At 42.1% G+C, this 16247-nt stretch overlaps 1 protein-coding gene across 1 annotated transcript in view; it reads right to left on the bottom strand.

The window, feature by feature from the left end:
* The window catches only part of AOPEP (aminopeptidase O (putative)), a 226758-nt gene that overhangs the window by 183585 nt on the left and 26926 nt on the right, over nucleotides 1–16247 (bottom strand). The window contains exons 6-7 of the mRNA XM_054397593.1: nucleotides 2502–2658; nucleotides 685–933 (exon numbers count right to left, since the gene is read on the bottom strand). Coding sequence (XP_054253568.1) covers nucleotides 685–933; nucleotides 2502–2658 — 406 coding nt within the window. The remainder of the gene's footprint in view (nucleotides 1–684; nucleotides 934–2501; nucleotides 2659–16247) is intronic.

The following is a 16247-nucleotide window of genomic DNA, read 5'->3' as shown; positions in this document are numbered from 1 at the left end:
CATTGACTTACAACTAATAGAGCTAAAATTCTACTTGTCACTGTATGACTGGAAATTATACCATAAACCCAAAAATATTTAATCTATTTATTCTCTACAATTTCATGAAAACTTGGTAATATAATTCTTACAGTTTGCCTTATCCAGCTTCCAAAGACCCATGTTTGACTAGAAACTCATAAATCACAAAAGGCTTATGAATACACTCTAGATCTAGATTTTAACATACTCTTGTTCTGAGAAGATGGTAAAAATAACACAAAAAGAAAGCATGACAAAATTATAGCAGCACCAAGTATTTAAGTCAAAAGAACTAATAAAAGAACATCAGGCTGGCAAATGAGGAAATTCAGAAGCACATGTCTAATATAGCAGCACCAAGTATTTAAGTCAAAAGAACTAATAAAAGAACATCAGGCTGGCAAATGAGGAAATTCAGAAGCACATGTCTAATAATGAGCTTACATTTTCCTTCCCGGAGCTCTGCTGAAATTAAAATTGGAGATCATAGCCCACAGGATGCAAACAAACCAACAACACACATGAAACTAGAACTAGAGTCTGAAGTTTGGTTTAAGAAAAATAGCACAGTTACTTTGCATTGATAGCAGTTTGATACTGTTACTAGATGGTAAAAGTAGTCTAATAAAACACAGGAGATGAGATAGTAAGAAGTTTGTTTACCTAGCCATTCCCAGACTGGAGAAGTTGGAAGGAACTATCAAAACATCAAGCCTGGAAAAGGGGTGGGTACCCAGTGTGGCGTAAGCAGCTGAGAGACAACGAGGGATTAGCTGAAGCAAATGTTCTTCACAGTATCCCATTAGGCACCAGGGAGCAAAGACTCTATGTGGAATGACTGCCTGCAACTTGGCAGCAGGGTTTTGAAATCGGCAGGGATATTCCCCATGACCACAGATTTCTTTATGCCATCTGACAAAAACAACAAACAAACAACAACAGAAAAAGTTTAATGGGATATCAAAACCAGGCACAACTGAGTACACTAAGACAAGAATATTCTCTAGACATCGGAACAACTGTTTGCAGAAAAACAACGCATTTGTATTCTCTCACTGTTCAGATGAGCAGCATTGTGAAAACTCATTCCTACACATCTGAGTAGAACCGATATTCGTAACTAAAAAAAAGATACCCTAGTCAAGCTTGTGTTTTGTAACAGACAGGCATCAAAAGAACTAGTGCTTAAAATGTACATAAACTAAGTTACAATACCAAAATACTTAGTATCGCAGAGAATTTCTATTCAAACTTGACTACAAAAATAAAATTTCATACATATTAACACAAGCATATAAAGCATTAAAATGAAATTACAAAGAGGCTTTTTTCTCTTGATGTTACTAGAATTCTCCAGGAATGTTTACTGATAATTTTCTTCTTAAGCCAGAGGGGAGGGCAAGGGAGAGGGGAGAAGAAGAGAAGGAGAGAAGGGGAGGAGAAGGAAAAAGGGAAGGGAAGCCAAAGCAATGCAAGGCTCAGGGGGACCTCATCACAGTATTCCATACTTCAACGACATCTACAAAAGGCACAGATGCTCTCTGTTCACAAGGAACCACATGGAAAAGATAAGAAGGAATGGGTGCTAGATAATCTCATCTAAGCTTCCCTTCCCTCAAAAGATCGGACAAGATGATCTTTCAAGGTTTTTTCCAATCTGGACGGTTCTGTGGTTCTATGACTCCATGAACTTGAAAAATAGTAGTATGTGTGGAAATCAAGGGCTATGCCTGAGACTTCTGCTAACTATGGTAAATACACGGGGAAACAAGTGGTATTTTCCCAGACTTAGTTTTCAGCTTCTAATCTCATTTACAGGCCTATATAGTATTGTTCTGTTCATCGCTCTGTAATATTATAAACTCGGTAAGCATTTTTGAGTAGATTAGAAGCAGTTATAGATGTATCCAAAATAATTACATTTCTCTGGGTTTGGTGAAAGAGAGACAGGCAGCCACTGCATGTACTTGATAACAGGGCATTTTTTAATTGAAAAGAATCACCTATCCAACTTTGTTTTATAGGCCACTGTAACAGACCTTTTATATACCCACATAGTACATATCACCCCAAGCAAATTATTGCACAGGATAGGAATGGACAGGAAAAGAAAAGCAAGTGCGCAGGAAATATTGTAGTAGGGGGCACTAGGTATACATAATAGACTGTGATGCTAACATGAAGATCTTGCAGCTAGACATTGCAGATGTGGTATTGCTACAGCAGAGCATTAAGAGACACTGAATGTAGGATGCAAATCCAAAGGACACTGAAATTTATTAACCCTATTTCTCACTAAGCAGCTTGTTTTCACATAAAAAGACCCACACCCTTACACACGAAATTATTTCTTTGGAATTATTTTCTTGTTGAGATTTTTCTGTTCAAGATTAAACAATATGACTCATTTTCACATTCCACAGAGTAAATTAACATGCTACCCTTATACCTCATTTTTCAACAATATTCCAAACACCAACCTGAAATCAGCGTGCAAAGATGGCAAGGAAAACTCAGTGCTTGTCTGGATAGAAGCTGTGCAGGACTGCTGTTTAACTTCCTGCCAGCACCCCACAGCAATAGTGAAGGTGGATGCTGGCATTGGCATAGTCACATAGTAGTACCAGCTTGAGATACCTGTAAATAAAAAGAACATTTGTAGAGACATCAATCACAGCACATATTCAGTACTTGACATTTTTATGTACTTCAGATTTTGGGCCAAGCCTCCTATCTTACGACCTTGTACTTTTGTTGAGGAAAGAAAAATAATTTTACTCAGACATGTAAGAGAAGTCATATGCAGCCACCATGGATCCAGCACTGTTTACTTACACCTGCAACTTTCCTCTATCTGTTAATGCCTTTACTTATAAACTATCTGTAAGTGGGATGCTTGTAAATGCAAATTAGCACAATTGTACTGTTTCTGCCAAAGAATTGCATCAGACATGAAATCTAGTAGCACCTCTAGACCCTGCTCCTCCCTCCCCTGCCCCCATTAAAATTTAACTCTTTAAAGCCTTGATCAACCACATTGTGGTTTTGTCTGAACTGTATTATTTCACACAGGACAAAATTGTGTCTTTGTGTTCTGTACTGTACAAAATTGATAGGCAAGTTCTAACAAACAACACCAGTGCTTGTGAACTGGACCTGGCAAGCTGAGATACATGATGTGTCAACCAGGCAGCAAGGAATCAAATCTTAGAATCAGATGTAATATTGCATAAATCAATAATTTGGTCATGATAATCTAGGAGCTGCTAAAACAACATTAGATAGTCTATCAGAAGGCAAAAATACAGCAAGTTTTATCATTATGGGTACATAGTCCTGGAAAGACAAGGAGTAAACTACAGCATGACTGTGTTTATGAACATGTTTGGATAAACTGGAAGATGTTTTAGGACAGCACACTTTTCATTAATCCCTACTGCTTAGGTTTCACCATTTGTCCCTCTAAAAAAAGTAGAGCTTACGGGTCACACTCAAGTACTCATTTATGGTCACAAATACAGTTATATACCACATTAACAGGTTACTTTAGGAAGGAGACTCTTCATGAGTTACAGATGACTGAATCAAGTGCAAATAACTGTCATTGTGACAACAATGGAAACATACAGATAACTTCAGTTACTTTAAGAGAACACTAACACTTGTTCTTTTGCAACAGTATTCTGACCAGAGAACACTACCAAAAGAAAACAAACCAATCAACCAAACAAACACCGCACACAATACAGTGGAGGCCATAAGGCATATAGGAAATTAAACAAAATTTGCAGCAAAGCATCTCTTGGTTTCCTACCTTAATGACCAAAGAAGCCTAAGATGTCCAATGGATGAAGCAAAAAAACTGTCATTGCTTAGCATGAATATATTCTCCACCTACTATTTTAGTATGACAAAACAATACCGCTTGTGAAGCCTTTTAAGAGGCAGATAAAGCCTGTACCTCTTACATGCACTAGCAACCACCTACACTCCCCTGACTCCATTCCATTTCTGTCAGTGTTCACCACTACCATCAAAACCTTTTTGTTTGTATTGTCAAGTGAACGTGTATTACTCCTGTAACTTTCTTAACTTGCTATCAGTATGTGAGCAGAAGGAACTCATTAGGAACTGTTTTTCCAAATCCCACCCCCTTCTTTTCATTAAATAAACAAAGCTACAAATGAGCCAAGGCAAGCAAATACCACCTTTAGAGAAAGAGTTCACCCAGGACAGCATTTAGTATTTTTAAACACCAAACTCTTGATGTAGAGAATTTCTTTGATACAAACTCTGCTAGAGGCCCTAGCCTGCACACGCTGAAATTATTAGCAGCTCTACCGTTGACTTAAACGCCAATAAGAGAAGGCTCAGAGGTAGTCTACAACATTGTACTTTGTTTAGCATCTATTACATATGGATTATTTCCAAATGCTTCATGCAGTTATGTTAAATGTAAAACCTTAAGAGTTAAGTAACAGCAGAAGAGAGAAAAATTGAGGAACCGTAATGGAAAAACAAGAATGTGTTTTCAACTGAGTTCTGAAACAAGCATGAAAGTCAAAAGGCAGGCACAAAAAACTGTTCCAGACAGCAGGAGGTGTGAAGGAGAAGGCTCTCACTACAGTGAGAAGGTTTTCAAAAAGGGAAGTGTGTTGGCCTGGGTTAGCAAACACAATGAGCAGAGAGGGTTAAGGTGAGAAACAAGGTAATTTTCCTTGGCATGTGTTTTCAGATTTCTCTACACTAGGAATTTCTGAGGAAAAGCAACTAACATACAGATCCCTGTCTTTGTTTCAAGCACCTTATAGTTTGCCTTATAGAGTCCATGTTAAGTCTGGGTACTTCCACAACAAGAGCCAAGACTTACACCATTTTTACACATGTAGCTGGAGCTCCATCCGTTTCCAGGTGGGCTTTTACATGTCTTGTGCATTCATATTCTAGAACTGTGTAGGATAACATGTTTACGCTACAGTTGTTTTGTCTTGAACAACTGAAAGCCTATGCACTGAATAAATGAATTCTTTCTACAGTGCATTCACTGATCGGTGAAAAAAATGGCCTTTATGTTGGCAACACTTCTCCACAGGAAGGACCACAAAGTACTGTTTAAAACAAAGTCTAACTCTCACTTATCTTCTGTCTTTTCTTGCTACTAATAAGACTGTCTCCCAGACTGCCCTTTTATCTCACAACTTCCTTCCTTTCTTCAACTTTCTTCATGTTGATGGCCTTTTTCAGTTTTCTTTCATCTGTGATCTCAAATCTATACCATAGCATAGACTGGGATTGTAAATTCCACTCTTTTATTCTCTCCCCTTCCTCCAGCTGCCCCCTGCTTTCCAGTGGAAACCATGGAGACAGCACCACTTCTAGGAAAAGAGGAAACAGTGCAGCTGAAATGGGAAAGGCCTTGCTTTGTCAAAACCAGCATTTGGTCCCACAAAAACATTTTCAGTCTAAGGAAGGACAGACTGGGAAGAACATAAAATCACACTAATGTCAATCTGTGGGAAAAAACAATGGAATAGTGCCCCTGTCCTTTTGTTTGTAATTCTTACACACTCCCCTTACAACCAGGCTTAATTTAAAAGCTACACAATTCCTACACGTAATTATTTAGGCAATTATAATACTTTAAAAATATTTTCTCTCCAGGTAATTTTGGAAATTATATTAGTTTTTTCCAGTTCTGCAAAGCAAATCTATCATGTCATAACCGCAGAAACCATGCAACAACAATCAGTAATTCTATTTCACAGTTATAAAACATCCCATGCAAAATTTAGTACTACATTTTGCAAGGGTAGAAAATCTATAATTGTGCAAAAAACAATGTAAAGGCTGTTTATTCCTTATACTGGATATAATAATGATGAATAGTGCATGACCATTAAGGGTGTTTTTACTTATTGGTATATTTTCCTTCAAATATTTTGCACTAACACAAACACCAAAAAATATAGATTATGTCCATGATTTATTAAAACCCACAAAACTCAGTTACGCTTAGTGAAAAAGAGAGATAGTCCCACACAGCATTCGATATACAAAATAAGAGCTAGCACTGATACACAAGAGTACAGCTAAGTCGTCATGACAAATCTACTATTTGGCTGGAGCACCAGAATTAAGAACCCACCAGCTTTCTGAAACTCTCTGTAACTTGCACAGATCTTTGATCTCGTGTGAAACTCAGACGTTCCCACTGAGCACTCCTCACGTTCTGGCTAGAGCATTAGTTCAATATCACGTCAGAGAGATGAGCATATGATGAGCTGTCAATTCCTGTTCTGTAGAGTTCCTGATAGATGTTGGAGATCAATCAGCACAAGCACTGGACTCTTTAGCTCAATAACCAAATATACTTTCTCACTAGGATCAGAGATGACAAAGGCCATGTAATGGTAGAGTAACTGCACAAAAAGCAAGCCAGTTTGTTTTCCACGTGATGGCTAAATATTTACTTCTTGAACACGGATCAAAACAAATGTAAAGGTGTTTGTGACTAAATACATTTGTGTCATTAATATGCTGAAGGAAAGTAAAACTTACAAGTGGTGAAAAAAAAAAATCAAATGGTTAAACAACTCACATCACCCCCACACATTGTGCTTCCTGTAAAACTTTCTCCTGAAGGGCATTATCAATTGCATTTTTCTTAGATTTTTTTTTTTTACCCTAAGTACTACATAAAGAATGCACGGTATTTTTAAGCACTTCTGGGTCATACCTGAATAGTTACTGTTTGGTTTTGAGTAAGTGATGTACTGGTATTTTCAAACAAATGTGTCCAATGATAGGATGACCCACAGGTTTTGAAAGAGGCACAATTCCAAAATGGCATATATGGGAGTGCCACTATTACCAGAAATTGCAAACACAAGTGAGAACGCCTAGTCTAACTACGCACTGGATCACAGCTGCATAGTTAGCATCTGTGCATTTAGAAATGCAGGTCTGGCATGCACAATATGGATCTCTGTTCAAAAGCAAGAAGATTTATCATCCTTGCTTGCTGTTCTTATTGTCTGCCTGTGCACTTGTTATAAATATGACTTTTTAAGAAAAAAAAACCAACTAATTTGTAAGCTGATTTCTTTCCAAGAAATCATGCTTTTAAAATTTATTTCTGTGTTTTGCCAGTTATGTAGGATTTTATAAATACACAGCACAGCAGTAGCATGCTGTATGTAACTAATTTAGCAAAGAAAAGTTACTTTCGTTGAAGCCACTGTGAAATGCATTTAGGTGCATTTTATAAATGTAAATACAAAATTTATGTAATTGCCTAACAACAATATCTCTGTGGGTCATGCTATTTTGCACTTCAAACCATTTAAAGCTTTTTAACTCTTAAAAGTCCTTCTAACTAAACTAATTAATAGGTATCCCAAATTTCATTAAGAATGTATTCCAGTCTTTACATTAGTACTTGAGACTAAGGCTTCTCTGTTTTTAAAACAGTTGCCACAATATTGCTCCTCTCCTTTTTTCCCTCTGTATCAATTTTGTAATTTTTTTCCCAATTTCAAACAGTATTCTCACACTGATTTGTCATTTCCAACTGTATATAAACACCAAGATAAGGAGGGTCTAGGTCTAATCCATGATTAAATCTTCGAGAGCTACTGGAGCACAATGCCTGCTACCTTTAAAGAAACCACTGCGCTATGAGGTCAAAATTACCACAACCATGTATCACATAGATCCGTAGGCAGAACCTTCCACACTTGTGAATTCCTTCTTGAGGCAAGGCAGAAGGAAAACTGTAAGGACTGAAGTGAAGAAGGAGGTCCTGCTGCTTTTCTTCAGTAAAGTTCAGCACAAAACTTTGCCATTGTCAGCTTCTAAAGATGCTTTAATGCTACATTTTATAGAATCATAGAATGGTTTGCGTTGGAAGGGACCTTAAAGACCATCTAGATCCAACCCCCTGCCATGGGCAGGGATACCTTCCACTAGATCTGATTACTCAAGGCCCTATCTAAACCGGCCTTGAATACCTCCAGGGAGGGAGCATCCACAACTTCTCTGGACAACCTGTCCCAGAATCTCACCACCCTCACTGTAAAGAATTTCTTCCTAAAATTCAGTCTAAATCTACCCTCTTCCAGCTTAAAGCCATTCCTCCTCATTCCATCGCAGCAAGCCCTTGTAAAAAAGTCCCTTCCCAGCTTTCTTGCAGGCCCCCTTCAGGTACTAGCAGGCCACTGTAAGGTCTCCCCAGAGCCTTCTCCAGGCTCAACAGCCCCAAGAGGCAGCCTGTCCCCGTAGGGGAGGTGCTTCAGCCCTCTGATGATCTTCAGGGCCCTCCTCTGGACCTGGTCCAGCACTTTGATATCCTTCCTGTGTTATGAGTGCCAGAACTGAACACAGTACCCCATCTGTCTCACAAGAGCGGAGTAGAGGGGGAGAATCACCTCCCCTGACCTGCTGGTCACACTTCTTTTGATGCAGCCCAGCAAACTGTTGGCCTTCTGGGCTGGAAGCATACGTTGCTAGCTCATTAGTTTTTCATCAGCTGACACCCCCAAGTCCCTCTTAAGACTGCTCTCAAGCCATTCTCCACCCAGCCTATATTTGTGCTTGGGATTGCCCTGACCCAGGTGTAGGACCTTGCACTTGGCCTTGTTGAACTTCATGAGGCTGGCATTGGCCCATTTCTCAAGCCTGTTCAAGTCCCTCTGGATAGCATCTCTTCCGTCCAGCCTGTCGACTGGACCACACAGCTTGATGCCATCTGCAAACTTGCTAAGGGTGCACCCAATTCCACTGTCCATATCACCAACAGGGACACCACACACTACATCAGGTTGCTCACAGTCACATCCAGCCTGGCCTTAAAAATCTCCAGGGATGAGGCTTCCACCAATGCCCTGGGCAACCTGTTCCAGTGTCTCACCACCCTCATGGTGTAAAACTTCTTCCTAACATCCAATCTGAATCTACCAACTTCTATTTCTGCTCCATTCTCCCTAGTCCTATCACTACCTGATAGCCTAAAAAGTCCCTCAACAGCTTTCTTGTAGGCTTCCTTCAGATACTGGAAGGCCACAATAAGGTCGCCTTGGAGCTTTCTCTTCTCCAGACTGAACAGCCTCAACTCTTTCAGTCTCTCCTCATAGCAGAGATGCTCCAGCCCTCTGATCATCCTCCTGGCCCTTCTGAAGACACGTTCCAGCAGATCCAGATCGTTCTTGTAATAGGGGCTCCAGAACTGGATGGAGTACTCCAGGTGGGGTCTCTCCAGAGTGGAGTAGAGGGGGAGAATCACCTCCCTCGACCTGCTGGCTATGCTTCTCTTGATTTAGCCCAGGATGTGATTGGCTTTCTGGGCTGCAAGTGCACTCTGCTCGCTCATGTTGAGCTTCACATCTACCAGCACCCCCAAATCCCTTTCTTTAGTGCTGCTCTCAAGCCAGTCACTGCCCAGCCTATATTGGTGCTTGGGATCGCTGATTGATGTTTCCCATTCTCCAGTCAGAGGGAACCTCACAAGAGTGGTTCTTCTAGTTCACTTCATACTTTTCACTCAGCACTTCATTGGGATAGTGAAGCTAAAATGAATCACTTCCTACTGGCCTTTCCATTAAAGACTTCTTACAGTACTTCATTCACAGAGTTTTAGGAAAGGAACTATACTATCCTTGCCTTTGGAAAACTGAAAACCACAAAACAAAACACACAACCCCCCTACCCCCCTGTGATGGTTTGAAACTGTCTTTTTAATTTTTCCTTGCAAAGTTCAGAACAGAGAAAGTGAAAGAATGTAAATAAGTCACTATTGGGTGTAAGAAAGCAAAATAACAATTGTTCTAAACACTTCCATTGGATAGATAGAAATGTTTAAGAACTATTACCCAAAACAAAGTGGGCACTCTGCACATTCTGCGTTCAGCAGTGGGGGCAGTTGCTGGGCTGTCTGGCTGCTGTTTCTTCTTCTCTTCTGGCTGAAGATAACACACTGACCTTGGCAGCTAAGTTAACAACTTTCTGCTTAACTAACTCTGCTTCTCTGTCCAGGGGGGTCTGGGGGGAAGCTCCTGGGAGAGAGAGAGGCCCCTTTGGGAGGGTCCCCTTGGGGGGAAGCAAAGGGAGATCGGTTGTGCTTTTTCTGTTGATTGTATATATTTGTGAATGTTGTGAATTTTGTATATTTGTACATATTCATTGCATTTCATTGTAGATTTTAGACTCTGCTTGTAAATACAGCTTTTCATTTGCTTCCAGACTGAGCTAGCCTGGTTATTGTTGGTGGGGGGGGAATTTCAGCTCACACCAACACACTTTTTATTTTTGGCGCCCAACGTGGGGCTCGATTGCTTGTTTGATTTATTTCTGCTCAGATTAGGAAGCAAAATGAAGCTGTTTTGGATTTTGAGTAATTTTATTTCATCTATTATCGGTGCAATTGTCTACAGATGGGCTGTTTCCTGCATGATAGACAAGATTGTGAGATATGTGGCATATAAGTCGTTTCTTTGGGTTAAGAACAAGTTACTGAATGTTGGTGAATTCTGTTGTGGTCTTATTGGGCTAAGAAGCTATGGTAACTCAACTATGGATGTGCTAGCAGACACATATGAGTTTGTTACTCCTCTTACAACTACAGAGGGTCTTTGGAACCAGTGGTACCCTAGATATCTTGTGCTTGCCTTAATTTTTGTTGCTTCTTGGAATAATCATATGGCTACTGATAGCACTGTGTCAAGAAAGACATAAGGCTACTTGCTCTTCCAACTCTGCTGTGAATGTGAAAACCAATCCAGTAAATTTGGTGGCCACTGTAACCAGAAAGCGTAAAGGAGCTGCAGGAGGAGATGCAGATGCTGCAGGAGATGGTGCAGATGGAGATGAGGGTCCTTCTACTCAGGGTCCCTCTGTTAAGAAAGATCCTTCTGATGAGGAAGAGAGGGTTAGCCTTAAAACTCTGGTAGACCTCTTGAGACCCCACATGGATGATGGAGATGTAGGTCAGGATGTAGACCCTGGTAGATTAGCAACTGCTGGCAGAGCCTCTGAACTCAAGGAAATTCAACGGAGGATTACAACAGGATTATGGGGACAGCGAACTCAGGATGATGATGATGATGAGGATGAGGATGACATACAGTCAGCTAATGCACCCAGACAGGAAATTAGACATGTGAGGAAGGATTACATCAGAGGAGATAATGAGCCAGTCCTGTCTTGGCTAGCCAGGTGTTTTGATATGGGAGCCCCAGCATTGGTGGTAGGTGACAAGTCGGCCTCTCAGTTGGGGATGCTCTCAAAGGATACAGGCATAGACAGGCACCTAGGCAAGTGCATTGGTAAAGTTTCTCTGTGGGCACGCCTCCTACTGGCAGTCTCACTGAGGTACCCCAGCAGAGATGATTTACCATGGAACCCTAAGCCTTGGACCACAATAGCTGAGGGAATCAAGCGTCTGAGAGAGTTTGCTGTGAGAGAAGTAATGTATGGAGATCATAAGACTCTGAATCCTGATGAAATTCCTGTTGGAACAGGCCTTGCCAAAAAGCTCATTAAGCTTGCTCCTCCTAATTATGCTACTATTCTGGCAAGCAGGATTGTGGCAAGAAATTATGGTGGAGCACCTCCCACTGTTGGCCATTTCACTGACCAAATGAGGCAATTGGAGGATAGTCTTGCACGTACTTCTTTGGTTTCAGCCATTGAAACTTTGTCTGGAAAGATGGAGAATTGCATGAAAGAGCTGAAGGAGGAACTTAAAACCTCCATATCCAACTTGATGAAGGGGGATGATTCTGATTCCTCTTCCTCCAGATGGATACAAGTTTCAGCTGTCAGAAACAGACGTGCTCCAAGGAGGCCATTCCAGAATAGGTCAAACCAAAACAGACAGCAGAGGCAATCACGTGGCAGTATCTGGATAACTCTGCGTGATCAGTTTGGTGAGAACATGAACAGATGGGATGGTCAACCAACTTCTGATCTTTTCAAGAGGTTACGGGAGCTGCAGAGGGGCAGATCCCGAGGTAGCAATACCAGGAGGGTAGCTGTCGCTTCCTCAGTTTCCCAGAACAACTCTGATAGCTCCAACAGTGATCCTAATTCTGATGCTGGACATTGTGCCAGCTGTACATGTGGAGGTAATCCCCACCATTAGGGGTGCCCTGCCTTCCGCCAGGGGGAGGTAAGGGATAATGGAGATAACAGAATCTATTGGGATGTGTACATCCAGTGGCCTGGCACTTCAAAATTTCAGAAGTACAGGGCCTTGGTTGACACAGGAGCTCAGTGCACCATCATACCATCAAATTATCAAGGGGGAGAATCTATAACTATTCAGGGAGTCACTGGTGGATCTCAAGAGTTGTTTAAGATAGAGGTTGACATAAGTTTAACTGGGAAGCAGTGGAAGAAACATACTATTGTAACAGGTCCTAATGCACCTTGTATTTTGGGAATTGACTTTCTGAGAGAAGGGCGTTTTAAAGACCCTAAGGGTTACAAATGGGCTTTTGGAATAGCAACTGTAGAAACTGATGGAGGAAAATTGAAGTTGTCCATTAGACCTGAGCTTTCAGATGAATCTGCAGTTGTGGGACAACATGAGATAGAGGATGTAAAGCTGCCGGTTGCTTCTCAAACTGTGCATCACAGACAATACAGAACCAACCGTGACTCTTTGGTGCCCATTCAAAACTTGATTCGTCAGTTGGAGAGTCAGAAGGTCATCAGCAAAACTCATTCACCTTTCAACAGTCCAATCTGGCCTGTGAGAAAGCAGAATGGAGAGTGGCGTCTGACAGTTGATTTCTGTGCCTTGAATGAAGTAACTCCACCCATGAGTGCAGCTGTGCCAGACATGATGGAACTCCAATATGAGCTGGAATCCAAGCAGGCCAAATGGTATGCTACCATAGACATTGCTAATGCTTTCTTCTCTATTCCCATAGCAGAGGAATGCAAGCCTCAGTTTGCCTTCACCTGGAGAGGCATTCAGTACACATTAAATTGCTTGCCCCAGGGGTGGATTCACAGTTCAACCATCTGCCATGCAGTGATCCATGATGCTTTGGAGAAAGGTGGAGCTCCAGAACACATTCAGTTCATCGATGACATCATCGTCTGGGGTGAGACTGCTGAAGAAGTCTTCGAGAAAGGTAACAAAATCATTGACATTCTCTTGCAAGCTGGTTTCGCTATCAAGCGAGACAAGGTGAAAGGACCTGCCAGAGAAATCCAGTTTCTGGGAGTGCGGTGGCAAGATGGTCGCCGTCACATCCCAATGGATGTGATAAACAGAGTCTCCACCATGGCAAATCCCATCAACAAGAAAGAAACTCTGCGTTTCTTAGGCATAGTGGGATTTTGGAGACTGCACATTCCTGGATACAGTCAGATTGTGAAACCTCTCTATGATGTGACTCGAAAGAGAAACAGTTTCCAATGGGGTCCTGAGCAACAAGCAGCCTTTGACCAGATCAAGCGAGAGGTAGTCCAGGCGATGGGTCTGGGACCTGTCCGAACTGGTCCAGACATTAAGAACATTCTGTACACGGCCGCGAGTGACAATGGTCCAACCTGGTGCTTTTGGCAAATTGCTCCAGGGGAGACACGAGGACGTCCTCTTGGTTTCTGGGGTCGTGGCTACAGAGGCTCAGAGGCAAACTACACTCCAACAGAGAAAGAGATTTTAGCTGCTTATGAAGGAGTGAAAGCTGCTTCTGAAGTGACTGGAACTGAGTCACAACTTCTTCTAGCTCCTAGATTGCCAGTTCTGAATTGGATGTTCAAAGGCAAAGGTTCTTCACCACATCATGCAACAGATGCTACCTGGTCTAAGTGGATGGCTCTGATAACACAGAGAGCTCGAATGGGAAATCTCGAAAGGCCTGGTTTGGTGGAGGTGATCACAAACTGGCCAGAAGGCACAAGCTGTGCAAAACCTCCAGAGGAGAGAGTAACTCGTGCTGAGGAACCTCCTCCTTACAGTGATCTGTCTGATGATGAAAAGAGATATGCTTTGTTCACAGATGGTTCCTGTCGTCTTGTTGGGAACAAGCGGAGATGGAAATCTGCAGTGTGGAGTCCAACGCGCAGAGTTGCAGAAGCGAGAGATGGAGAAGGAGAATCCAGTCAATTTGCAGAGGTAAAAGCTGTCCAGCTAGCTCTTAACGTAGCTGAACGTGAGAGATGGCCAAAGCTTTATCTCTACACTGACTCGTGGATGGTAGCCAATGCCTTGTGGGGTTGGCTGAAAGACTGGAAGAAGAATGGCTGGCAGAGGAAAGGAAAGCCTATCTGGGCTGCAGATCTGTGGCAAGACATTGCTGCTTGCATTGAGAGAATCCCAGTGAAAGTGAGACACATCGATGCTCACATTCCTAAGAGCAAAGCTACTGAGGAACAACACACAACCATCAGGCAGATCTAGCTGCAAGAGTTTCCCAGGTGGACACAAACTCTGATCCTGATCCTGATCTTGACTGGAAACACTGAGGTGAGCTGTTCTTAGCTCGGTGGGCCCATGACTCGTCAGGACATCAAGGCAGAGATGCAACCTACCGATGGGCTCGTGACAGATCCATTGACATTTCCATGGATGCTATCACACAAGTCATCCATGACTGTGACATTTGTGCTGCTATTAAGCAGGCAAAGCGGATCAAGCCCTTGTGGTACGGTGACCGATGGTCCAAGTACAAGTATGGTGAAGCCTGGCAGATTGACTACATCACTCTACCTCGTTCTCCATCTGGTAAGCAGTATGTGCTGACTATGGTAGAGGCAAGCACTGGATGGCTGGAAACTTATCCAGTTCCTCATGCAACTGCACGTAACACCATTCTTGGTCTGGAAAGACAAATCCTGTGGAGACACGGAACTCCAGAGAGGATTGAGTCGGACAATGGAACTCATTTCAAGAACAATCTTGTAAAAAACTGGGCCAAAGAGCACGGCATCGAGTGGATATTCCACATTCCCTACTATGCACCAGCTGCAGGGAAGATCGAACGCTACAACGGTTTGCTGAAAACCACTCTCAAAGCCATGGGGGGTGGATCTTTGAAAAACTGGGAGAAACATTTAGCACAAGCAACCTGGTTGGTGAATAGTAGAGGTTCAGTGAATCGAGCTGGACCTGCCCAATCAGATTTGTTGCGAAAGGAGGAAGGTGATAGAGTTCCTGTTATCAGAGAAAAGAATCTGTTAGGCAAAACTGTTTGGGTATTTTCTCCTTCAGGAGAGGCCAAACCTGTCCGAGGGGTGGTTTCTGCTGAAGGTCCTGGTCACACCTATTGGGTGATGCAAGAAAATGGTGAAATTCAGTGTATTCCACAAAGAAATCTAACTTTGGCTGAGAGAGGTTAAATTCAGAGTGTTGCGCAGATACAGCATCGCGCCCAAGAGGAGAGTTCATGAGATCTACGGTGCACGAACCCTGAGAGCCCTGAGTCACCTGAGAGTCCCTGTTCCTTCCTTCGCTCCATCTGCGAGGAAACAAGCTGTTTGCTGTTTTTCCTGTGATTTGACTCTTTTGAATCATCTACATCTGAAATAGCCGGAATGGACTATGGTCTTTATTCACCTATTGTTGTAGATATTATTTTAGATTAGATAAATGATAGTAGCAGCCAATGGAATTGTTTAGAAGGGGTGGACTGTGATGGTTTGAAACTGTCTTTTTAATTTTTCCTTGCAAAGTTCAGAACAGAGAAAGTGAAAGAATGTAAATAAGTCACTATTGGGTGTAAGAAAGCAAAATAACGATTGTTCTAAACACTTCCATTGGATAGATAGAAATGTTTAAGAACTATTACCCAAAACAAAGTGGGCACTCTGCACATTCTGCGTTCGGCAGTGGGGGCAGTTGCTGGGCTGTCTGGCTGCTGTTTCTTCTTCTCTTCTGGCTGAAGATAACACACTGACCTTGGCAGCTAAGTTAACAACTTTCTGCTTAACAAACTCTGCTTCTCTGTCCAGGGGAGTCTGGGGGGGAAGCTCTTGGGAGAGAGAGAGGCCCCTTTGGGAGGGTCCCCTTGGGGGGAAGCAAAGGGAGATCGGTTGTGCTTTTTCTGTTGATTGTATATATTTGTGAATGTTGTGAATTTTGTATATTTGTACATATTCATTGCATTTCATTGTAGATTTTAGACTTTGCTTGTAAATACAGCTTTTCATTTGCTTCCAGACTGAGCTAGCCTGGTTATTGTCGGTGGGGGGGGGGAATTTCAGCTCACACTGACACA

Source organism: Indicator indicator, chromosome Z (assembly GCF_027791375.1).
Source record: "Indicator indicator isolate 239-I01 chromosome Z, UM_Iind_1.1, whole genome shotgun sequence".
NCBI classification, from domain to species: Eukaryota; Metazoa; Chordata; class Aves; order Piciformes; family Indicatoridae; genus Indicator; species Indicator indicator.
This window is presented reverse-complemented; position numbering and strand designations above follow the sequence as displayed.